This window comes from Hibiscus syriacus, unplaced genomic scaffold, assembly GCF_006381635.1.
Source record: "Hibiscus syriacus cultivar Baekdansim isolate YM2019G1 unplaced genomic scaffold, ASM638163v2 tig00111467_pilon, whole genome shotgun sequence".
Taxonomy (NCBI): domain Eukaryota; kingdom Viridiplantae; phylum Streptophyta; class Magnoliopsida; order Malvales; family Malvaceae; genus Hibiscus; species Hibiscus syriacus.
Window position 1 is genome coordinate 80,472 of NW_024063100.1, and position 25,158 is coordinate 105,629.

The 25,158-nt window shown below is 31.4% G+C and overlaps 3 protein-coding genes across 3 annotated transcripts; 2 read left to right on the forward strand and 1 right to left on the reverse strand.

Annotated features, from left to right (window-relative positions):
• Window positions 1-9,379: 9,379 nt before the first annotated feature.
• On the reverse strand, window positions 9,380-10,311 carry LOC120163620 (inositol-3-phosphate synthase-like). Its single transcript, XM_039173511.1, has 2 exons — window positions 9,892-10,311; window positions 9,380-9,625 (listed from the first exon to the last, which is right to left on the reverse strand). Exons 1-2 carry the CDS (start codon window positions 10,309-10,311, stop codon window positions 9,380-9,382), a joined length of 666 nt encoding a protein of 221 aa, XP_039029442.1.
• An 8,069-nt stretch (window positions 10,312-18,380) lies between these two features.
• LOC120163605 lies at window positions 18,381-19,069 on the forward strand. The gene has a single exon (XM_039173497.1). It carries the CDS (start codon window positions 18,448-18,450, stop codon window positions 18,955-18,957), a length of 510 nt encoding a protein of 169 aa, XP_039029428.1. The 5' UTR covers window positions 18,381-18,447; the 3' UTR covers window positions 18,958-19,069.
• A 4,038-nt stretch (window positions 19,070-23,107) lies between these two features.
• On the forward strand, window positions 23,108-23,779 carry LOC120163611 (ras-related protein RABH1e-like). The gene is made up of 2 exons (XM_039173503.1): window positions 23,108-23,277; window positions 23,669-23,779. Exons 1-2 carry the CDS (start codon window positions 23,161-23,163, stop codon window positions 23,777-23,779), a joined length of 228 nt encoding a protein of 75 aa, XP_039029434.1. The 5' UTR covers window positions 23,108-23,160.
• The last annotated feature ends 1,379 nt before the right edge of the window (window positions 23,780-25,158 follow it).

The window sequence follows — 25,158 nt, forward strand, 5'->3', positions numbered from 1 at the left end:
CTGCATACTCAGAATCCTAAGGAAATTGCTTGAAAATGAAATTAAAGCTTTCTCTTACCTTGGAAGAAGCTCACGTCTGGTTTTGGAGAAGAAGATGAGCAAATTTTGTTGAAATGTAGAGACATCTCATCTTAATTTACCTTAAATTCCACTTAAATGAAAAATATTCATTTAATTGGGATAATACCAAATCACCCTTAATGAATCTTCTTAATTACCATAAAACCATGACAACTCATCCTTATCATATTTCAAAGTCAAATCTGAATTATTTTGACTATTAATTCCGAAATTCCCCTTAAATTTTCAAAATTTGCGTTTTAGTCACTAAATTCAACTGTTTCTATTAAATCTAAAAAATTGCACAATTCCAACCCAAATTTCTCTGATCTAAAATATTAACATAATATTTCCAAACATTTTATAACATCCTTCAATTTTTTGTAACATTCCAATTCGATTCGAATTTCCGATTCCTTATCGGCTTTAACCCCTTCTAATTTTTCTTTACTAAAATTCCAAATCCATAAATGTGATTTCTATAAAATCCCACTCTCAAGAGTAAACCATCTATTTATGGAATAAAATTCTTTTTAGGAAATTATCACTTAATTCCCTAAACATTTTTCCCAGATTTCTACTTTGACCATCAAACTTTCAAATTTTGCATTTTGGTCATTATCTAAATTTTTGGGGTATTACAATAATATTTTGATTTGATTAAGATAAAGGAAGAACATGAAGTATAATCTTGATTAATGGTTTAAACTTTCCGAAAGAAGATAATGGTGGAACGGTATAATGTATAGTATATGTATGAGTCATGATTAAGTAGAATTTTGAAAAGTTATTCTGAATTTGAAATCTCTTAAAATTCACTGATTATTCAAAATATTCATAAAAAACTCTCAATGACCCTCCCCACAAATCAAGTTATTAGTAAATGAGGCAATATTTATTTGGATTAGTAAGAAATAAGGAAATGCAAGGTATGCAATAATAAGATCAGTTGAAAATTTATAGTTTGGAAAGTAAATCGGAGAAGTCATTGCAATGTTATAGAGAATATTTGAAAATGATTCTAATGTGGTAAATAAGACAAATCAAGTAGGTTTCGTTCGAAGTAAGAAAATAATATTTTGAAATATGTCTGACGGGATTGGAAAATCTGTCAGAAATTGTACAAGTATGGGGAAAAAGTACTTTATATGGGTAGATACATATTTGAATCTATTTTCTGATGAATCAAGTGGAGAAATTTTAAGTATAAGGAATAGTAAAGAATAATGTTCTTTACTAGTAGTAGACTACAAAAGTTAGAAAAGTGCAATAAAATTTGCAATCAATAATGATTACAAGTAGTAGGAGAAGGGTATTAGTGTAAGAAGAAAAAGGAGACGATCTATGTTACAAGGAAGCTTTTAAATCAAGAAGGAAAATTTTCTGAGTTATGAGTAAAATTTAACAAATATTATGCTTGTTTGAAGATAGTGACAAAGTGTTAGATCAACTGCATTGGCAATAAAAAAAGGAAAAGCTAAAGTGTTGGCCAAATTAAGAAGGGAAAATTAAAACAAAGAGAAAGGGTAAAACTTTTTAAGGATTATAAGCGAGTTGTAGAAGTTGATATGTTACGTTAAATTTTTCTGTTTTGAAAGTTGTTAAACTTTTTAAAATTATTAAGGGAAGAAGTAGATAGCATCATTAATGCATGGGTAAAGTTAAAAGTTTATTCTGTTAGAACAAAGGAAAAATATAATAGTACATGTTATGGATTGAACAGGAAGATGAGGATAAAATTGAGGATTATAGGATATGTTTAAGGTAGTAAAGTGAATGGTTTAGAGAACCATGTATGATAAGGTTTATAAAGAGGTGTAGCGTATTAGCTTGGCATGTTGGTAAATTGAAAATAAGGTAATAAATATCTTTGGAATGAGAGTAAATAGTTTTCAGTTCTCAGTGGAAATGAGAAAGAGTTATTATGGACTTTGTATTAGTTTGCCATGAACACCCAATAAAAATAACTCAATTTGGATGATCGTGGGTAGATTGACTAAGTCAGTTCAATTTATTACAGTTTGAGGTGACTATTCTATGGATTATTACGTTGGGTTATATATAAAAGAGATTATTTAACTGCATGAAGTATAGGTCTCAGTCGTATCTGATAGAGATCTGAGGTTTACTTCAAACTTTTGGAAGTCTTTGAATAAGCCCTTAGGAACTTGACTTAACTTTAGCATTACTTTCCATTCATAGACAGATAGTTAGCCTGAGCAGATTATTGAGATTTTAGAAGTTATGCTAAGTGAGTTTGTGATTAAGTTTAAAGAAGTGGGAGAAAAAATTTCATGCTAAGTTGACCAAGTGTGAATGTAGATTGTCTAAGGTGGTATTCTTTAGCCATGTAGACTCAGCTAAAGGGATAAGGATATCTATATCAAGAAAGAACGAGATATAGTTGAATGATAAATTTCAAAGAATGTTTTCGAATTTCAAAGTTCTTGGGATTTGTTTGTTGTTATCGAAGGTTCATAAAGAATTTTCCAATGATTATTTTCCCTCTGACCAAGTTATTGAGGATAAACATGTTATTTATTTGGATTGTTAAGTGCCCAGAAAATTTTGAGATGTTAAAAATAATATTGACATAAGCTCCAAGGTCAGTATAATTAGAATCTGGAAAAGATTATGTGAATTATGCTTATGCGTCTCATAATAGATTGGGATGTGTTTTTTTATAAGAGGAAAAGTTTTGGTTATGTTGTAAATCAATTAGAGAATTATGGAAGAAATCATCTGACTCATGATCTCAAGTTGGCAATAATTGTGGTTACTTTGTTGATAGAACACCACTATCTACATGGTGAATGACGCTATATCTATACGGATCTCAAAAGTCAAAAGTATGTGTTAAATCAAAGAAGTTAAAGAGAAAGTGAGGATTATTCAAGATTCATAATATTTTTCATGATTCGATACTCAGAAGATATAGATCAGGTCCTTCTCACATCATAGCATCGGAAGAGATAGAGGTCCAATCTGACTTAACCTATGAGGAAGTACCAGTGCAAATTTTAGCACATGAAGCCAAATAACTAAGGAATAAGATGATTATGTTAGTTAAAGTTTATTGGAGAAACCACAAAGTGGAAGAGGAAACATGGGTGATTGTAATATCCCAAACATCGGGTCAGTGACTAAAGTGTAAGAATTCAAAATTTAGTAGTTTGATTTTGATTAATTGAAAAGTTCAAGGATTGATTTGGGAATTTTTGTTTAGGATAAATTATCAAAGATTGAAGGATGAAAGGGAAAAATGTTCTTTTGGCATGAAATGAATTTAAAATTCATTTTTAAGGTTATATAACATGTAAGGAAAAGGAAAGAAAGGCCTAAAACTCTTCTCTTCTTCTCTTTCCACCGTGAACCTCCATGCTAAGGTGAGTAATTTTAAAGTTGTTTGTTTCTTGTATTTTTAAGTTGGTTTTGATATTTTGGGTAGTATAGAAGCATAAGAAAGTTTAAATATGACTAACAAAATATGAGATTAATGAGTTAATGATAATTTGGTAAAATGGGTTTTTAAAGGTGTTGATAAAATTTGGTTAGTAATTGGGTTTTAAAGGTATATTTGACTTGTCAAAGGTCTGAATAGGATGTTTAAAGTATTAGAAAGAATTGGAAACAAGTTTGAAGAATGGGGTTGATTTTTATTTTTAAGTGTTCTAAGGAGAATTTTAGATGTTAAAGGGTTTTAATTTATGTAAGTTGATTGGGATAAGTATTAATGAGTTTAAGGGCATGAATGGAGTTAGAATTATGAGATTTAGGTGAATTTTGGGTAAATTCAAAGTAAAATAAGTGAATTCTGGTCAAGGGTATCGGTACTGGAAGAACAGTATTGATATCATATGAATCGGATGAACAACATCAGTATTGAAGGGGTAATATCGATACTGGGGGTATCGATACCAATAGTAGGGTATCAATACTATAATGAAAAAGGAAATACTAGAATGCAATTTGGGTATCTATACTGAGGTCAGTATAGGTACCATACAAGGGAAGTATATGTACTGGTTGTAGAGTACCGATATTGTTTAGCTTAAAATTTGGAAATAGGTGTTTTATTTGGTTGATGTAAATGCTAATTGGTTAGCAGTTAATTGAGCTTCGGTATTTATCTTGGTCATGTGAATGTGTAGATTTGGATCGAAAGCACGTATCGAATGAATCGACATAGTAAAGAGGTTGAACGAAAGTGAAAAGGAATTTGCTTAGGACTTAAGTGAGGGAAAGGTGAGTGCAACTTACTTATTTTATACATGATTGGATGACGGATTGCAATAAGTCAACCTCGAACATTTTTTAATAAAATGATTTGTATTATGTTAAAAATTATATTTTTATATTGATTTATTAAATGATTATGTTATGATTTTGGGTAAGAACTTCCCAAACTATTTTATATGATAATTTATTTTATAGCATGTGAATATTTTGGGTATGAACTGCCCAATATGGTTTTTATGAGATTTTGTATTTATATTTGATTATATGAATGATTTATATGGAGAACAATATATGATTTTGAATTACGCCCATTATATGAGTATATGTTTTATGTGAATAAATGATAATTTGAATAATGCTATGTGAAATACTATGAGTATATGTTTTATGTGAGAAAATGATAAATTGCATAATCCTATGTGAACTATTTATATGGTTAACGCCCAAAGTATGTGCTATGAGAATTAGAGGTATAATTGGCATGCCAAGAGACGAGGGTTCTACGCTGTCCTTCAGAAAAATTCTATGTGAACTTTGGTGCATATTCTACGTGGTACTTCAGTGCATATTCTACGTGGTACTTCGGTGCAAATTCTACGCGATAGTTTCGACTGCAATTACAGTGCACAACCTCAAAGTACTCACATACCTTGAGTTCTCAGTGATATGCGTTGGGCTAGTTGAATAAATTGATATGAATTGATCAGTGCATAACAGTATAAGTTATTTTTCTGGAATGTATATTGATTTCCGTATTCAATGTTTCTTTGGAAATGTTTAAGTAAATGTTTTAATGTTTATTACGCTCATTTATGCCTCACTAAGTCAAAGACTTAGTGTGTGAGTGTTTTCACACGTAGGTTCAGAGAAGTCAGCATAGTAAGCTTGGGCAGGACAATATATCTTTAAAGAATTTCATATCAGACTGATTTGAATAGTATGTGATTTTCTTATTTGAAATTTTGTTGGCATGTACTATAAATGTATAAATTGAAAATGCTTTGATATGTATTGTAACTATGTTTTATTAAGGTTATGTAAAAATATTCAGTAATTGTTTTCATTGTCAAATTTTAGTCGGATTTTCAAAGAGTCAAAGCGTTGAAAAGTCAATGTGACACCTCATAATCGTATCTGGGTCAGGTACAGGTCGGGGGTGTTACAGAAACACTAGTATTGATAATTAGTCACCCATCACAGTTATAGGATGAGCAGTAGTGTGTATAGGTTGGCCTGAAAGGGAAATCTTATGAGTTGGGACGGTCCATCCATGTAGTGTGTCACTCAGTGAGTCAAAAGACTCATCTTTCTCGACATGACCCAAAGTTGTTTTTACATTAACTCCCACGGTAAAAAAATCTCTTCTTACACTTTTACCCATTCGCTTTCCTTTTTACTGTTTGGGAAACACCAATGTCATATCCAATGAAACATTTCCCTTTCTTTAATAGTAAACTACGCGTTTAATATTTAAATTATCAATTTTTATCGTTTTAGTACTTAAATTTTATTTTTTTCAAAACCATACTTAACGTATAGTTTTTTTCATTTTAGTACCCACCGTAAAAAACTTAACGGATGGGCTGACATGACATAGCTCCGGTGGACAGATGACCAAATCTAAATGGTTGACCACGAGAGAATGACGGCTAGACCAACACAGTCCAATTTCAAGCCCATCGGACGATGAATCATGGAGATTAGAGGATGAAAAAGTAGAAGATTCCTTCATCGATTTGGGGAGGTTGGGGCATTTCCTGGTGAAACGGATGACGTAATCGCGTTTCGGGGGTAAAAAAGGTGCAGCTAAAAAGTTTGGACTTCATCGGTCAATGGATGCGACGGTCGACGACTGTAGACGCGATGACTAAAATAAAACAAAAATTAAACGTTATGTATGTTTTTGAAAAAAATGAAAGTTTAAGTACTAAAACATATCAAAATTGATTGTTTAGGTACTCAATGTCGAGTTTATCATTTTTTATGCAAATAGAATTTATTAATTTTATTAAAAAAGAAAAATTTTAAATTACAATGATAATTTATAATCATGTGTAAACAAAGCACATAATTATGACATTTCTTATAATTATTACCACGAAACTAGTCATTCAAGATTGTATAAGGATTATACAATGATAAGATTAAGAATCTATTAAAAACTCGAACAAAATAAAGATGTGAATATTTTTTATTACATCGGCAAACAAATCACAATAACGGATCAAGTAACTAAAAGACCATTGACAATCGCGAATTAGAGTCGAGCATCATGAGAAAACTATCTATGTACACAAACTGCACATTCAAATTCACCTAAGGTCTCAGGTTCGAGCACCAAGAATAACAAGGTGTAAGCGTTCAATGTTAAATGGTTGAGAGTTATATTTGAATATATAATATTATATACTTACCCCAGATTTATCTAAAAAAATCATGAGGTTCTAAGCATAGCAGATCAACAGAATAATAAATAAGCGTTATCATGATCAGTCAAGATGATGTCAAGTCCCAATCCTGAAAAAAATAAACAAAAAAAACGATCAAACAACCAATAGAGATAATAAAAAATATATCAAAAGACAGAAAAACATGCAATAAAAATAAAAAAATCACATCATAAAAATGAAGTTATTAAAAATTAAAAAGCAACAAAAAAATACTAACAATAGACAACTATTACTAAAATTGGTATGTGGCTGAAAAAAACGGCATTTAAGAGAAAAAGTAAAAACCCTACAAAAAGTACAGAACGTTGGGTTTTTTCTAACTCTGCAATTTCTCATCAATCATGATTTTTTTCTTCAATATTATTATTTGGGTAAATTATGTGTTTAATACATAAATTATTATTTTTGTTCTATTTTGATACAAATTTTATTTTTATAAAAATCATATCTAATGTTTAGTTTAAGTTTCAATTTGGTACATTACCGTTAAAAATTTAACAAAACTACTAACGTGACATTTTTTATTTTTTTAATGATGATGTGACATTATTTTATGGTGACACATCAACATCACGGTTAAGTTTTAATGATGGGGTACCAAGGTAAAACTTAAATTAAATATTAGGTATAATTTTGAAAAAAGATAAAATTTAGGTACTAAAACAGAATAAAAATAATAGTTTAAATACTATATGTATAGTTTACCCTTATTATTATTATTTTCTAAAGGAGTATTTAATGAACTCATCAGCCAGTACTGTCAAAACATCATCGCCATTTTGTATGTATTTCTTTTTGGTACAACAAATATATTATAACTAATTGTCGGTGGAAGTATATTTCATATTTGATTTTCAGATTGTTAATAAAATATGACGGGTCAATATTCGAAGGGTAAACTATACTCTTGGTCTCTTTTGTTTTAAGTTTAGTTTATATTGGCCGTTAATTTTAAAATAATTATATTATGATCATTTTTTGTTTTTGTTCTATCTTATTTTGGTTATTGAGTCATTAGCTTTTACTGATGATGTGACACGTCAACAAAAATAGTTAATTTTTAATTTGACCCTTAAAATGTTTATAAATTACTAATTTGACCTCTAAACTTTAGATAAAATATCAATTTGATTTTGAAACTTTAAATAAAATATCAAATTGACTCGTGAATCTTGTTAGAGTCCACGACAATGGTTGCCACACATCACCGTTATCAGTCATTATCGCTTGCCAATAATTGCCATCACCAGTCACCATCGGTGTAGTCATCGAAGATTATTACATCAAAATTTTTAATTCTCTTATATTTTTACCTCTTGAACATGAATCTGATGTATCTTTCATCGAAAAATACTCAAACTTCACAAACCTAGTTTAGAACCCTTAAAATTCCTTTAAAATAAATCATAACAATAATTTTATAATTATATTCTTTTAAAAATAAGTACAACCAAAATTTAAATATATATATATATTACAATACATTTATATTATAATGATAATAATTTAATTTATATAAGTTTTGATAAATTATATAGTTTTATTTTGATAAAATTATAATATAAAATTTATTAAAATTTATGGATAAGATTGATATGCTTACATATAAATTTTTTCACTATTCTTTTAAAGGCTTGTTTGTTTTCCTTTTAAATAAATAAAATTAAAACAATGCTTGATCAATGTTGGTGCGGTGGTTAAGTGTTGCTTACCTTCATATCCTAGGTTTGATCCCCTTCAAGTTATATATTTAGAATTTTTTTTAATCAATTGATAACACACATACACTCTACAGATGAAATTGTTCAAACCTAGAACCTCTAGGAAGAACAACATCCTTTTTACTACTTAAATCATTTGATGGGTTCAATTAAAGTTTAATTTAAATATTATTATTGTCAACTATATAATAATTACTCAGCTTAGTTTAGTGAAGGTATAAATGTGAAGGATTAAATATGTTATTATACAAATATTAGAATCATTATGTTAATAACTATTTGATTAATTAACTAATGATAAATAACTTGATTGATATTAAAATAAAAATTTAATGATTTAATTGATATTTTTTCCCAATGCTCAGAATAGATCTGGACTTGATTAATGAGTCAGTTTACCTATAAAATAATGATGTTAGATATGTTAGAGCCCAAATTTGGACTTGATTAAGCCCAATTTAGCAATACTTTTGGGTATCAAAAATACTTATCACCATATAAGTGATGTTAACTATACATATATTCTAAATTAGTCAATTTTTATTAAAATATTTGGTGATAAGTTGAGTTGGACATTAACATATTGATTGGGATAAAATAGTTGTTTGAGATTTTAAGATCAAATTTTATTATATCACAGTTAAATATTAACGTCTAGCTCCAACTGTAGTTAATTTTTTAATAGAGAATGATGAGTTTGGAACATATGAATAATTGAGTGATCATTTTGTAATTTTTAATAGCCGAAAACCCAAGAAAGCATTGTCATATAGTCAATGAATCATTTTGTAACTTTTAATAGTCGAATAACTTAACAAAGGAACACTCTATAGTTAGTGAATATTAACAAACACGATGATGAGCGAGAGAGAGAGGCTGATAAAAATAAACCGATAAGGAAAATCCATGTCAAGTGAATATTAACAAACACGATGAAGCCCGGAAAACCTTCAAGCAACCCCATGAAAAGGACGACAAGCATGAAAGGTCTATCCGGGGTTGTTTCCGACGTGTCAGATTCTCCTTTGCCTGAATCCCCAAACAACGACTTTGTTCAACATCAACGTTTCTCAACCTTGTCGCCACTAAGTCCGGCGGTTTTCCAAACTTCTCCCTTTTTGTGCAACTGTTGCTTTTGTAACCGCCGCTTAGCTCCTGCTCGTGACGTTTTTATGTATAGGTAATTCCAGGAATATGAAGAATTGGTTCTGTTTAAGATAATAAGGTTTTGTTTTGTTTTGGAAAATAAATGTTATTTCCTTTTATATATATATATATATAAATTAACTCCAAACGTTTATGTCATATGATCATTTTGATTCTTTTTACATGAAAATTATTAATTGATTAAAGGTCAATATATATTGTTGATGAAATATTTTTACGTATGTTTAATTAGTAAATGGCAAGATCAACTAAACCAGGAACAAAGGTGTTTTGGGACTTCCATTGATGAAGGGGACATTTTCAAGAACACAAGATATAGCATACAAAGTGGAAGGAGAAATCTCGGATTCATTCTTGTCCAAAGAACACAATAGGTTCTCCATTGTGTCCTTTAAGCCCCAGAGCCACATTACTGTACCTCTCGGTGTTTGCAGTGCAGAGTACAACCACGGAATCACCTTGTCCACCTTGTTTTTCTCCTTGAACTCCCTGATATCTTTGATGACTTGCTCAACTTGTTCTTTCTTGGTCCCCTTGATGATGTTATTGGCACGTTCGGCTTGGTTGGCAGCAATTAAATCTGGGTCGTAGACACCAGGGAGTGGGACCATGGGTTCCATGTAGGGCCTCAGCTGTTTTTTCGGATCAAAGTCGAACACTTTGGCTCTAGCCATGGTTGGATAATGCAAATAATAAAATTAAATAAATAAATATTTTTTTCAGAAAATTGTTTCTATATATGGAAAATATTGAAGAATAGTTGAGATTTTATGATAACCGCCTCTATTTATTATTGATTTATCATGATCTTTTCCTTATAAATATCAAATTATATTTCACTATTTTATACTTCAATTTATTGTTTTCTCTACAATTCTCTCCTTTATCTTTGAAAAGAACAATGCCAAGTGAGTTCCTTTTTTTTATTTCGGATGTACGAAATCTAAAAAATTGTGTTAACCTTGAGAGGGCAATGTCAATTTTCAGGATTACATCAATTCGGGCGAAATTGTTTCTAAGACGGTGATTATACAGCACTATGATTATATCGTCTTTATTTTATTTTATTTATTTATTATGTTAGGGAATGCTAACATCTCTTTTTGCAACGGTATCTTTTTACTGACAATTTAAAAGCAATTTCAACTGGTGACATAATATGCAAGCTAAGTGTGAAATATACCATAGCAGACGCTACTACCAATGACAATTGTGAGGAGAATGGCAAATGTGTTGCTACCTTCGATCGTTAGTGGGCTGCCTTTGTTCGACATCAACATATTTTTCGAATCTCCATTATGAAGATTTGCGGTCAGTCAATCTCAATTTTTTCTCATATGAGACGTTAATATCGTAACAGATATAATAATAACAATTATTATTATTTTAATTGCTTTTTCTTTATTCGTTATCCACTCTAAGAATCCAGTTACGGCAGACATGTTCATATTCACTATTGCCGAAAAGGTATTTGAGAAAAATAGCTCACCTCCCCGTAGCACGTTGGTGTTGCTTTGATGCAGAAAAGGCTTTAGAAGAAGATTGTTTTGGGAGGAACACGTCCAACATGCACATTGTGAAACTAAACGGATAATGAGAAGGAGGGTAACGTGAATAGCCTGGAATTGGTGATTTCACGAGATTTTTTAGTTTTTGAAATTCCCCTATTTATTAGAATGAGGGATAGTTTCATATCCATGTGGGTTTTTAACCAAAGATATTTTTCAGGGCAAAATTAATTAGCTGAGAATTATGGTCGGCCCAGAATTATGCTAGTTTTTCATCTAAACTCTATTTCTATTAGTCCACAGTTACGTGGTTTTTGGGGTTAGCCCATTACTCTACATGCGACCAATAAAGAGATTCGCATATTTTCTATTGAAAAAATGGGTACTTCATTTCATATCATTTCCTTTATATATTCAATTTGATCTATTACTTTTTTTTATGTAAATTAATTCTGTTAGCTTTCATTTTCTTTTATGATTAAGTTCCAATTTCATTCATTAATGATGTGTACATTTATTTTTGTGATTTCCGAGGGACCAAATTGGGTGGAAAAGGTTGAACAAGGGTCTTGGAAGCTTAAATAGCAAATTCAACTAAAATTTCGAGATTCATTTAGGCGAGATCGAATGAAATTGCATGTGGAATATAAAGACCAAATTTTCAATGCGTTACATGCCCAATTCAAGATCGGTCTCAAAATTTGATGGGAATAAAGGAACTTATCTTTTGATTATTTTCCTTTTATGATATTTATTTCATTTATTGATACTAAATTTGTTGATTTTTTTTTAATTTAGAATCAACAGATCTAAAAGTGGTGGTAACCCAAAGAAGTAAATGATACGATAAATTATAAAGTCACTCTTATTAAAGTTGATGAGGAGAGGACATGAGCTAAAGGGACAAATAAGTCTACTTAGTTGTTATATTTCAACATATGATGTCGGATTATTTAGACTTATTGCATTCTTATTTGTGTTTGTTACCGCGTGAAATTGTTTATTCTTAAATAATGCTTTCTAGCCATTTTTAAAACATAGTGAGAATCCTTTTTGAAAAAAATTTAAAAACTAAGACTAGATTAAGTGACTAGTTAAAGCCTAATTATTATATGCTTATGGATAAGAAAATGTTAAGTGTTGAAACCGTCTTTCTGGTGGGCCCGAGAATTGGGCTTCGACTTGGATTAAACAAATTGGAGTCGCCACCGATTTTTCATTTTAAAACAAATAGGTAGATCGGATACCTTATTTCTTACCTGATCTGCGTCTTACCAAAGATGTGTCAGATTCGGGAGTCGGTTACAGTCAAGGAAGGGTTAGCACCCTTGAACTGCCCTTTCGGTACTACGTAATTTTCAGTTGTCTTAAGTTAAGAAAATTGTAATTTAAAATTCAAAGGTAAAATAACGATCCCGATTGCTCACCTTAGATTGATTTGAAATCATCCTTTAAAAAAAGTGTCAAGAAACGTATTACATAAAAAGGTGATGGAAATAACTACGATATAGAAAATGAAATAAAGGAGACAATGAAGTAAGTAAAAGGTAAATAAAAAGATAGAGTAAAAAGGATAAACAAATAAGATAAAAATGAAGGAAAGGGAAATAAAAACAAAGATGCAATGACAAAGAAAACATATCAAATGAAGAACATAAGAATAATATAATAAATAAGTGAATAAAAAAAATAAGAATAAGAACAAAAGAATAAAATGAAAATAGTAAATATATATATATGTAAATAATAACGATAATAAAAAAGAAAGAAATAATAAAAAATATATATATATATTATATTAAATAAAACAAATAAGGGAAAGGGAAAAATAAATAAATAAAGAAATAAAAAAATATATAAATAGTAAAATATAACTAAATACATATATATATATATAACATAAATATGAAAAGAAAAAAAACTAAAAAAATAGTAACAAATAATAAAATAGTAAGAATAACAAGAAATGGAAAATAATAATAAAAGATAATAAAATAATAATAACAAATAATAAAAAGGTATAATTAAACATATAATAAGGGACAAAAATGAAAAAGAACTAAATTTAGGGACCAATTTAAAGATGATTCGGGGTTTAAAATCAACTGTGGGGTCAAAATATAGGTTTGAGGAGCCAGGGGGACTGAATGCGTAGTTTACTCATTTAATCTTGAAAACGCGCGGGTCTGTTGACTCGGGTCGGTGAACGGGCTCTATGGGTTAGGTATAAGACCCAACCCCATAACACCTCTTTTATTTTAATTCAAACCCAAAATCGATTGAAACCCCTCCCCCACTAATTCTTTGTCTGTTCTTGCTTGTTCTTCACCCATGAAGAACAGCCACCGTGGTTCCCAGAACCTTGTGGCGCGAAGCCTCGCCGGTCGCCGTTCATCGGTGGCAAAAAAAATTTGTTTTTTTATTTTTAAAAACCCGAAAGCTTTTTTGATTTTGGTTCCAAAAATCAAAACGATTTTTTTTTTTTAAAAAAAAATGTGCCTCGAGGACTACATCTGGGTTTTAATATCTCGGCTCATACCTACTGTTCATCGATGTTTGGCTTCGTTCGAATCAAAACGAAGAGAATAGAAAGAAAATGAGCCACATGCAAGCCAAATAAATCGAAAAGGTAATCTTTTTATCTTACTTTTGCTTCGAAATTATGCAGAAATGCTTCAAATGATCGTTCTTGGCGTATCTCGGGTATGAGAATTGCTTGTATTGCGTGTACTTTGAATGAAATTTCTCCTGTAGAATCGTGTGATTTTTGTATCTTAATCGTGACCAACACAATGGGGATTACACATTATTTATAGTCTAGGAACATCTATTTTTAGAGTCTAATTTGGACTCAACTACTTCGGTCTTTTAGTGCTTGAATGACTCTTGATTGGTTTGTTGTTCATTGTCGAGAAAATCGGTTGCGTGGAGTGAGGGAACCGGCGAACGTTTCGGCTTTGTTGGCTTCATGCGACGCTGAGATGGGAGATGAGATTAGGGTTGCCTAAGTGTTTGGGCTTCATCGGATATGGGTTATGTCTTTTGGGTCTGTTGGGCTCGTGTAGTATTAGTTCTGGGCCACTTGTTTAAGCCTGTAAAATAAATGTAAATTATATTAATAAAACTATATAACATAATTTGTAGTAAAACATTATTATATAATATAATTTGAAATTATACAATATAAAAACGTTAATTGATCAAAATTTTGTGTCTACATCTGCCCCTCTTTATCCTTTTTCGTGGAACGAAAAATAGGACAAAGATAAAAAAAGACACAAATTTCGTTCGGTGGAGTTGAAAATTGATTATGATGTTTCAATTAAGAATAACTCCCTGTCGTATTGAGTTGCAGATGGCTCCTCCGTCGCGAAGTCAAGCCCATCTTGAAATGATATGGAATTGAAGTCGCAATTTAGAATTTGAATCAAAACGTGGCTTCTCGTCGCCAAATTATAATCAACCTCGGTCTTCTTCTCGATTTAAAGACCTTGGTTAAAATTCGACTGAATAGTAGCTCTTTGACTCCACCATATGGTTGATAAGCCCTAGAGCTAAATGGAATCGAACTCGAAAGGTCTTCGGTTGGCAGATAGCCCTTCTCGACTTAAGCTATGCTGCAAAATGATGTGCCTCTGAGCTGAATGTGGTCGAACTCGGAGGTGTTTCAAGAGAAACAATCTCGAAGGTTTTTTTTTGTGTTTCAAGGGAAATAATTTCAAAGGTTTTTTTGTGTTTCAAGAGAAACAGATTCAAAGATTTTGTTTCAAGGGAAACTAACTCAAGAGAGACAGAACTTGTTTTAAGAGAAAATGAATCAAGAGAGACAAAATTTGTTTTAAGATAAACTGTCTCAAGAGAGACAAAACTTTGTTTCAAGTTGGGTCAATCTGTTTGTGAATTTAGAATCGTATATGGCTCCTCCGTCGAGAAGTTGAGCCTGGAAATTGGATATCCTTCGTCGTGAAATTGAAATACAATGCAAGTTGCGTTGTTTCGAGGCCAATATCATCTGCCGTGACTCTGAAACTGGAAAGTTTATTGACATACACTCCTTTGAGTTGGATATCATTCGTCGTGAAGTTGAAATCCAATCTAGAGATGGATGCTGCTTGTGTGCACGATTCCCTTTGTTGTGAAGTTGAAACCGTGGGTGGCCCCTTCGTTGTGAAGTTGAGCCTGAGAATTGGATATCCTTCGTCGTGAAGTTGAAATCCAATTAAGTTGTATTGCTCTGAGTCCAATATCCTTCGTCGTGAAGTTGAAATTGGTTCTGGAACTGGAAAATTGTTTGTTGACAGTCAGCCGCCCCTTCGCCGTGAAGTTGAGCTTGTGTTGTCTTGGGTCCAATATTCTTTGCTGTGAAGTTGAAATTGACTCTGAAAGTTGTTTGTTGACAATCAGCCGCCCCTTCGTCGTGAAGTTGAGCTTGTGTTGTATTGGGTCCAATATCCTTCGATGTGAAGTTGAAATTGGTTATGAAATTGGGAAGCCCTTCGCCGTGAAGTTGAGCCCCGAATGGCACGATATCCTCCGTCGTGGAGTTAAAATCGTGGATGTGTGGGTACGATATCCTCTGTCGTATAGTTGAAATTGCGGATGGCCCCTTCGTCGTGAATTTGAGTCTTGACTTGAATATCCTTCGCCGTGAAGTTGAAATCCAAGTATTGTATGTTACAGGTGGACACGATTCCCTTCTCCTTGAAGTTGAAACCGTGTATGACCCCTTTATTTTGAAGTTTGGCTTCGAGCTAGATATCCTTCTTTGTGAAGTTGAAATCTACTCTCGAGCAAATTGTGTCGTTTCGAGTCCAATATCCTTCGCTGAGAAGTTGAAAATTGACTCTAGCTAGAATCTGCAAAATTATGCACATATGTGATGCTCTTATGTATGCCTAAAATGTATATACAAAATATGTTATTTTAGGGTTTGGATAGAAATCTCAATCCCTGGTTATCAGCCTTGATGACTCTTGATGCTAGAATCTTGAATTTCTGATTCTTGATCTTGGATTCTTCATTATGCTTAAAACAGAATGTTGATCTGTGAAGGGAATAATTGCGTGACCAGGATCCGACTGAAACATGTCCGATTACATGATTTTACAGCCTTACTTGTTGGGAGGATGAAGCCTAAGGTGGTGTTTGTTTTTGCAGAGGTAAAAGGACTACAGTTTGCGGACCATATCTGCAGGCATTTGCAGCAGAAGAGGTGGACCAAAAGTCTGCAGTCTGTAATAAGAAGACTGTTTGCTTTTTAACGTCTGCAGACTACTAAAATAAACTGAAATATAAATAAACTGATTTTTTAAACTTAAAAGAGTTTTGCAATACTGAGATTTAAATACTTTTAGTTTTACAATGCTGAAATTTAAATAATTCATACAACTACAATAATAATTTTTTTAGAAAAACAAACATCACCTTATTAATTTTATTATAAGTCTCACATAATCACATGCATTATTAGTTTTATAGAATAAAATTTATAAATGATCATTAAATTATATGATTTTTTTAAATATGTAATTATATAATATTTTTAATTTTTTTAAATATATATATTCATAATTTATTTTTATAATTATATGATATTTTTAGAAAATATTTTTTAATTTTTTAATTTATTAAATTATTTAATGATTATTTTTTGTTTAATTGTGATTATATTTTAAAATTTTAAAAAAATAATTTATAATTTTTTATATTTTAAAATCTTAATTATCAAACAATGAAATCATTTTTTATTAAGCAATGTGGTTTAAATAATTACATTTTGTATAAAAAGTTTAAATATAATTTAAAAATAACAAATCCAAAAAATTATTATATTTAAACTTAAATCAAAATAATTAAAATAAATATAAAATTTTAATAATATATAAAATAATTTATATGATATAAAATTAAATATCTATAATATAATATTAAAAAATTAATATTTAATTTTTTTTTAAAAATAATATTAAAATTAAAATCAAATATAATATAATATAAAATTAAATATAAAATCTTTTTGAAGATGTTAGAAGACGTCTGCAGACATAAGACCACATCTGCGCCCGCAGACCACGCGCAGACGTTAGAAGAGCTTCTGTCTTCTAAAAAACAAACGGTCTGCGAAGCTTAATGTCTGCGCGGCGCAGACATAAGAGCTTTGCAGACCTTACACAGTAAAAACAAACATCACCTAAGTCTTCTTCGAACAGGGAAATATAATGCACTTCGATTAAATCATAAATGAGAATGGGTTAACGGTAGTGCCTCGGGTATTTTCGAGAATCTGAATAAAATTAAAATATTAGGTATTTATAGAATAAAACATATTTTATTACTTTAAACAATTAATTTAATATTATGTTAACAAATCTTAAAAAAATGAAATTAGGGGTCTAAACTATAAAAGTAAAAAGTGATATTGAAGAATTAGAGAACTCAATTATAAATGTACAAAATGAGATTGAAAAAATTGGGGGAATCGATTATAAATATAAAAAGTAGGATTGAAAAAATTAGGAGCCTCAAATTATAAATGTAAAAGTTGAGATTGAAAAAAAAACTAGGGGCCTCGATTATAAATGTACAAAATGAGATTGAAAAAATTGGGGGAATCGATTATAAATATAAAAAGTATGATTGAAAAAATTAGGAGTATCAAATTATAAATGTAAAAGTTGAGATTGAAAAAAATATTAGGAGCCTCAATTATAAATGTAAAAGGCATGATTAAAAAAATTTAGGGCCGTCAAATATAAATAAAAAAATAAAAAAATAAGAACTTTAATTATAAAAATAAAAAGTAAGAATAAAAAGTTTGAGGCCTTGTAAAAAATGAGGCCCTAAACAGTCGTATAGTTGCTTCCCTTGATAATCGGCTCTAGTTAACGGGAGGAGGAAATGGAGGAAGAAGAAAAATAAAGAGAAAAAGAAGATATGTATTTTTCTGTATTTCGTAATTGTTCAGTTAAAGAGTGAAAGAAAACTAACGATGGAATGATTAAAATTAAACGGACCGAAAGTATGAGAAATCAAAATCACTTTTTTTTCTTAACTGATGAATAAAATTAAATAAACCAAAAATATAAAGGACCATCCGTATAATTAACCCTTAACTTTAATAGTGTAAAAAGATTCTCAAAGTTATTGATAGTTTGTGTAGTTTACCCAAATTATTATAACCCAAAGCCCGTGATAAAAACCCTTTTCCATTGGCAATCACAAAGGAAAGGAAGCTCAGAATTAAAACCCTTTTTCCCTCGGCCATTACAAAACCAGAAGAGTTAGCCAAAAGACAAAGAGGAAATGGCGGGTAGATTAGGAAGACGAGTTGTCCACTTTGCAAACCTTCCAATCAAGATACTAATGCCAAACACTTTCACCAACATCAAGGAAATAGCTCTCAAGACCATTCCCTCCGCTTCCAAGATCGAGATCAAACGCGTCCTCGAATCCCTCTACGGTTTCGATGTCGAAAATGTCCGTACTCTCAACATGGAAGGCAAGAAGAAGAAACGCGGCGGTTTCTTATTCGCCCGACCCGATTACAAGAAAGCTTACGTCACCTTGAGAACCCCTCTCTCCATATCCCACAACCTTTTCCCTATCCAGGTGATTAAAGAGGAAAAAGATGGTATTAATAAGACCAGTAAGGGTAAGAGCGTTGTTGAAGAAGGTGAGAAGAAGAAGCATTGGCTCGACGGGAAGGTGAAGGATGATGGAGCGGAGAAGCGGAAAGGAAAGGGCTCTTACGCCTCGGCCCGTGGCGGTGGAGAGACCAAATTTCCTTGGAGCAGCATGAGGAAGGCTAGTTAGGAAGGTAGGATTCGTGGGTTTCTGATATTTTTTTTTACTCTTGTCTTTTCTAATAACGTTTTGAATGGAAAAGTTGGACCATACATGAAGAAAGCTATTCACATAATCGATGTGTAATTGATGTGAAATTGGGTTTATTTGCTTATTTTAATATGCTTTTTGATCTAGTTTTTGTTTAACTGTTTGAGGATAATTAGTTGTGGTAATGGAATTAGCTTAACTGTTGGTCAGGCAGTTTCTATGAACCCTGAATTGCGTGGTTGAAAAAGTGAATTCATGGCTGTTTCTTTAGAAATCGTAAGTTATATTCTACCTCATGTATTCATAGTAAGAAATATTGTATTTTAACACTGAGATCTAGGACTCTGAAATCTAAGTTCGTTTTCCGGTCGACGTTCTGGCTTCTGCGATGGTCTAGTAACTGCATAACCTTTGATAGTTGCATGACAAAAATCAGAATCCCGTTCCTTTCGGATAATGTGCTATATCGTCTGATGACATAGGGACCATTGGGACTTACATTACTGGGAACACACTTCCCTTTCCATTCTGATCATCTTTGTTTCATTTCATTCATTAAGAGAGAGATACAAGGATGTTTTACTTGTTAAACTTTCACTCTAAAACAAATATTTACAAGATGAGTACTACTAATAAACTTTATGATACTGAGTGCCGGTGTCTAAATTCCTCTGGCTTTAATGTATGCTGCCCATCTCTCATGTTACCTTTTTCTGCCTTCATGTGTAAAGAGTTCTTATTCTTCCTCCAATTCAAACTTCAACCCGATGCATTCTTTTGCTTGTTGCGTATCTTTTCCATACTCTTCTTGCAGACCAGGATAGTCATTTTGTGATTCTGGCATCTTTGCATTTATGTTCGCAAGATCTTATTTGAAATCCTGATAGATTCCGATTTCTGCCGCAATTCTCTACAATGAAATCCATAAACCGTATTATGAGAGCACTGTAGTTTTACTTATTTCGAAACATCTAAACTTTACCTTTTGATGCCCATGCCTGTTCTCTTGATCCAGTGGTTACCTTCTTCTCTAGTGAATAACACACAGACATACACTCATGCATATATATTTGACTGTTGGGTTTCCCGTGCTTGATTTTTCTCCTAGTTTTGTACTGTTTCTACTGTTTGCTAACGCTTTTCCTGATATGTATGTGTATTTTATATAATATTCTTTTTGCTGTTTTCTTTAAGTGTTAAGTTTATCTATTAAAAATCATTGGTACGGATGCATTTCGAATATGGACAAGCTCCCTCCATAAGTAATTTTCTTCTGAATTCCTGAATGATGAGCTATGACTGCAGTCGTTGTAGGTCGGTAACATGATCTACTAAATAGCATTATTAGAGTCATTGAATGCTTGCATTGCACCGGTCTTAGATGTGGTATTGTGGTTTTGGTACTTATATAAAGCTTTAAGGAATCCTAGCACTGGTCTCTTAGGTCTATTTATAAGGTTCTGGCACATGTTACCCGAAGACGGTTCACGGAGAAAACTGATTATTTTAGGCAACATCATTAGGAGTATAAATAAACAGAGCGTTTGTGAACTATTCATAAACCGTTCATATAACGTTCGTTCATGTACGTTCGTTAAGCTAAATAAACGAGTATGGACAAATTTTATATTTTCATTTAATAAATGAATGAACACGAACAGAGGTGTGTTCGGTTCGTTTATGTTCACGAACAAGCTCGTTTATCGACTCATTCATTTATATTCACGAACAAGCTCGTTTATCCGATTCTTCTTTTCCTTTTTTTTTGTACATTTTAAATATTGGTGAAGATAGAGACGAAATTGAACACATGATAAAAGTTAAAATTTAAATTGTAGATTTTAAGAAGTTTAATCACCAGTGATGTAATTTTATCATTTTTCTTTAGCTTTGCAAATGAAAGGGTAAAACTAAAAATTGAATATATAAACGAAATTAAACTAACGCTAAATGAACATTAAAAGAACGCTTAATGAACATTAAATGAACATGTTCACGAATAATAAATAATGAACATGAACACCTTCAAAAATAAATAAATGAACACGTTTGCGAACATTAAACGAACATGTTCGTGAACAATAAATAAACGAACATGAATACCTTCAAAAATAAATAAATGAACACAAACATGATATTAAAAATTTAAATGAACACGAAATGAAAACAAACACCTTAAAAAATAAACAAACGAACGAGAACATAACATTATTCAAGTTCGGTTCATTTACACTCCTATCAACATGCATGCATTGAATGATATAGCATTTCATGGTTCATTATATTGCACAAGTTTCTCCAGGCAATGTACAAATGAGGTAGAATACACTACCATTGTTCCTTGATCATCATTTATATAATTAGGGTTCAGTAGATCGTTTACGTTGCCCTGTTCCAGATCTGATATCAGAGCTGGTTCCGACATCTGCAACTGAAACTTACGTATGAAATAGATTCATGCTTGAGAAGAAGTAGATTGTATCGATGGAATAATATCCGGTTTATTGACAATGGAGTTTTAAAATTAACTAAGCCTGTAATGAGAATTTTTGTGTTCATTGAACATTTTCTTAATAAGAAAGGCTGACACTTAGCATGCTTTGTTGAGGCCGAAGGAATTTTTAGATGTTAAGTTTGATTTCTACTTTCATTCAAGTTTAATTTGAGTTGCTATCGAATTTCCTCCACAAGTAACTTCGGAATAAAAAGGTCCTCCGAAAGATATCTTCTATCGATCAGAGACTATGGAGTCCCATGTTTTACTACAAGACTCTGGAATAAAAATATCCTCCGAAAGATATCCTCTATCGATCAGAGACTCTGAAATCCTATGTTCTACTACACATCATCTTCCCTTGATAAGACTCTTGACATAATTACTGATAAATTCACATGATATGCGAGGATCAAATCTATTATCAGATGATCATATTTATTTAAAATTTGTTTGAGCACTTTTAGTCTAGGTTTGAAATCAAAATCATCATTAAATAACTAAAATTTAAAGTGTTTAGAACAGTGATTTTAAACCAACAACAAAAATTGAATTTTTTTAACTTTTCTAGTTAAAATTTCCATTTAGAAGTAAAGCTTAATGAGCTCCACTCCAATTGTTTTTATAAATTATGTATTAATTATATACTAATTACGTTTTGTCCAGGAAAAATACTTTTAAACATTTTATAGTTTTATTATAAATATTTTTTTAATAATTTAATTTGATATTTTTATATATTAAAATATTAATAAATTTAAAATAATTTAAATTAATATATTTTTAATTTACAAGATAATGTGAAAAAGGGATATTTTATCTTATTAAAAGTAATTTTTGATGCCAATATCAAATAGTTAAATTTTAAACTGTACTTTTAAAATGTTCTATTAAAAGTTATTTTTTACAACACTTTTAAAAATTATTTTTCAAAAACAATATTAAATTGACCCTTAATTTGTCAACCTAAAAGTAGCCATCACGATTTTATGCCTGACAATACTAATAGTCATTAAAAAAAACTCTCACGTTGGAATTAAAGGAAGATCTCCTTTATCTTTTTTCTTCAGCAATTTGAGGGAAACTATAATACATGAATTACCCGTAAATCCACTATAAAATATCGATTGTGATTTTCCATCCAAATCAAGAGTGAATTGTCTGCCATTGTCGCAATTCAAATATTATCATCCACATTAATTTAACATATATCTATGATAATGTGATTTGAATTGTATTAATTATAATCTAAAAAATAATAAAATTGGAACTCATCAAGTGAACTCAAAAGGGAAGGTTATTTTGTCTAGAGGTCTTGAGTTCAAGCAGTTACGTCGACATAATATGTGTTTTGTCAATAGATTTAAAAGTTTCGAATAAATACTATCTTATAATCATGTCGAACTATTAAAAAGAAGAAAAAATTGGAAAGATAACCGATTCAAAGATTTTGAGTCGTCATGGTTGGCGGTTTCTCCTGCTCTTGGTACATTTTAAGGAACAGAGGAATTAAACTCAATTCTCAAAGCCTTTCCTTCCTTTTCTTCTCTATTAATTTTCTTTTAATTTCCATTTCCATCATCATAATTATAAACATAATAACAATAATTTCAACACAATCTTCCTTCCATATTCCGATCTGAGTCTCTCTCGTTGAGAATCAAAAATCGAGCGAACAAATTGCAGAAATGGCGACAGTGTCCCCTCTGGCCAAATACAAGCTGGTGTTCTTAGGCGATCAATCAGCTGGAAAAACCGGCATCATCACCCGCTTCATGTACGATAAATTCGACACCACTTACCAGGTAAACACTTTTTCTTTATTTTTGAACAATTCATTGATGCTAGCGGATTCAAACCAGATTTGACAGTTTCTTAAGTTCCTCTGTTTCCTACGTTATTTAAAATTTATTTAGGTGGCGTATTCGAGGACGTTATTGATCCCGAACGAAATTATTCTAGTTTAGAAATGCTTGTTTCTATCGTATGTGGAATTATTATCCATTTTGCCTATTATGATCTCTCTCCTTTTCTTTAGCCCATCGTAATTGTTTCGAATTCAATGAATTTGAATTTTTTTGTTACTCTAGATCATTGAACATGTGACTTGACTGTTTATATGTTTATTTTTCTTGATAATTCTTAAGCTTTTTAAGAAGAATTTGCTCATGGTTTCTTGATAAAAGTAAATTGCAGGCTACTATAGGAATTGTCTTTTTGTCAAAAACAATGTATCTTGAAGATAGAACTGTTCGATTGCAGCTTTGGTACCATGATTTCCTTCTCTCTCTCTCTTTAACAATGTAATCTTGGATAATTTGTTCCATGCATTATACAACTCTCCACGGCTCCATAATTGTTGAATGAACATAAGCACATTTCTTGTGAACTGAAGGACTTTGTTTTGATTGCTTATAATTTAGATTTTAGACTACAAATTAGTTCTAAAAAGAGCTTGCTGTTGTAAGGGAAATATAATTTGTTGTCTGCTGGTTAAAAAAAGAAACACCACTTCTTGTTGAATCTCCCAGCATTTCCTGTTATATGCAGTTGGGAAATGTGATACTTTTTGGAAATTGAAACTAATCCAAAGTCATCAATGCCAATGCCATTATGCTTCTAGTCTGCCATGTTCAGCTGTCTGCTTGGTTATAGACTTAATAGTATAGTATATAGTATCCCAATTAATCTAATTTATTGGCTTATAAAGTTCATATCCTCTTCAAATTTTCAATTGTCTTGTCGTCTTCTATTGAGTTTCATCTTATAATTTCACCGGGATACTGCTGGCCAGGAGAGATTTAGGAGTCTTATTCCAAGTTATCTTAGAGATTCTTCTGTTGCAGTAATTTGTCTATGATTTAGCAAGTGAGCATAAGCTAACCCAAGTACTTTTTCTTTTCGAATAGAGTAGACGAGAGATTATAATGGCACAATTGCTTGAATATTGTGGTGGAAAAAAATTGCCGAATAAGATGGACCAAGAATTATTTTGTGATCTAAGGTGATTGCTATAGTAACTTGAGGTTCTCGTCAGAATTCCATACCTATTCCATGATTTCATGATCTCGTCAGGTGTTGCTGCCTGGTGTCCCTACCTCCCTCGCGTCCAGACTGCATTGCTGCGAGGTTACATGCATGCAAACAGCATGGAAACTCACCTTACAAGCATGGCGAGATCATAAAATCGCCATGCAGTCAACACGCTTTTTTAAAAATGCCGTGGAATCCCGACGAATTCCTAAGGTTACTGTAACAATCACCCTAAATAATGAAATAATTTTTGGTACACCTTATTCAAGCAATTTTTTCACACCACAATATTCAATCAATTTTGCTGATTATAATGGAAAGCTTTTGTAATTTAATATACAATTCAATACCGCTGGTAAACAACTCTCCCATGAAAACCACTAACATTAAATTGGCGTATGTTAACCTTAATTTACATCCATCACTTGGATATATCATTGCAGATGGATAATCATTTGTGAACACTTCTAAGTGGGTTGAGGAGGTACGCACAGAACGGGGTAGTGATGTTATTATTGTCCTTGTTGGGAACAAAACTGATCTTGTTGATAAAAGGTCAGTGTTGGGGTTGGAAAACTGATTTGTTTTCCACATCACTGGAAGTTGATCTTATTTGCTCTCTTTGCTTTGAGTAGTTCTTAATGTTGTTTCCA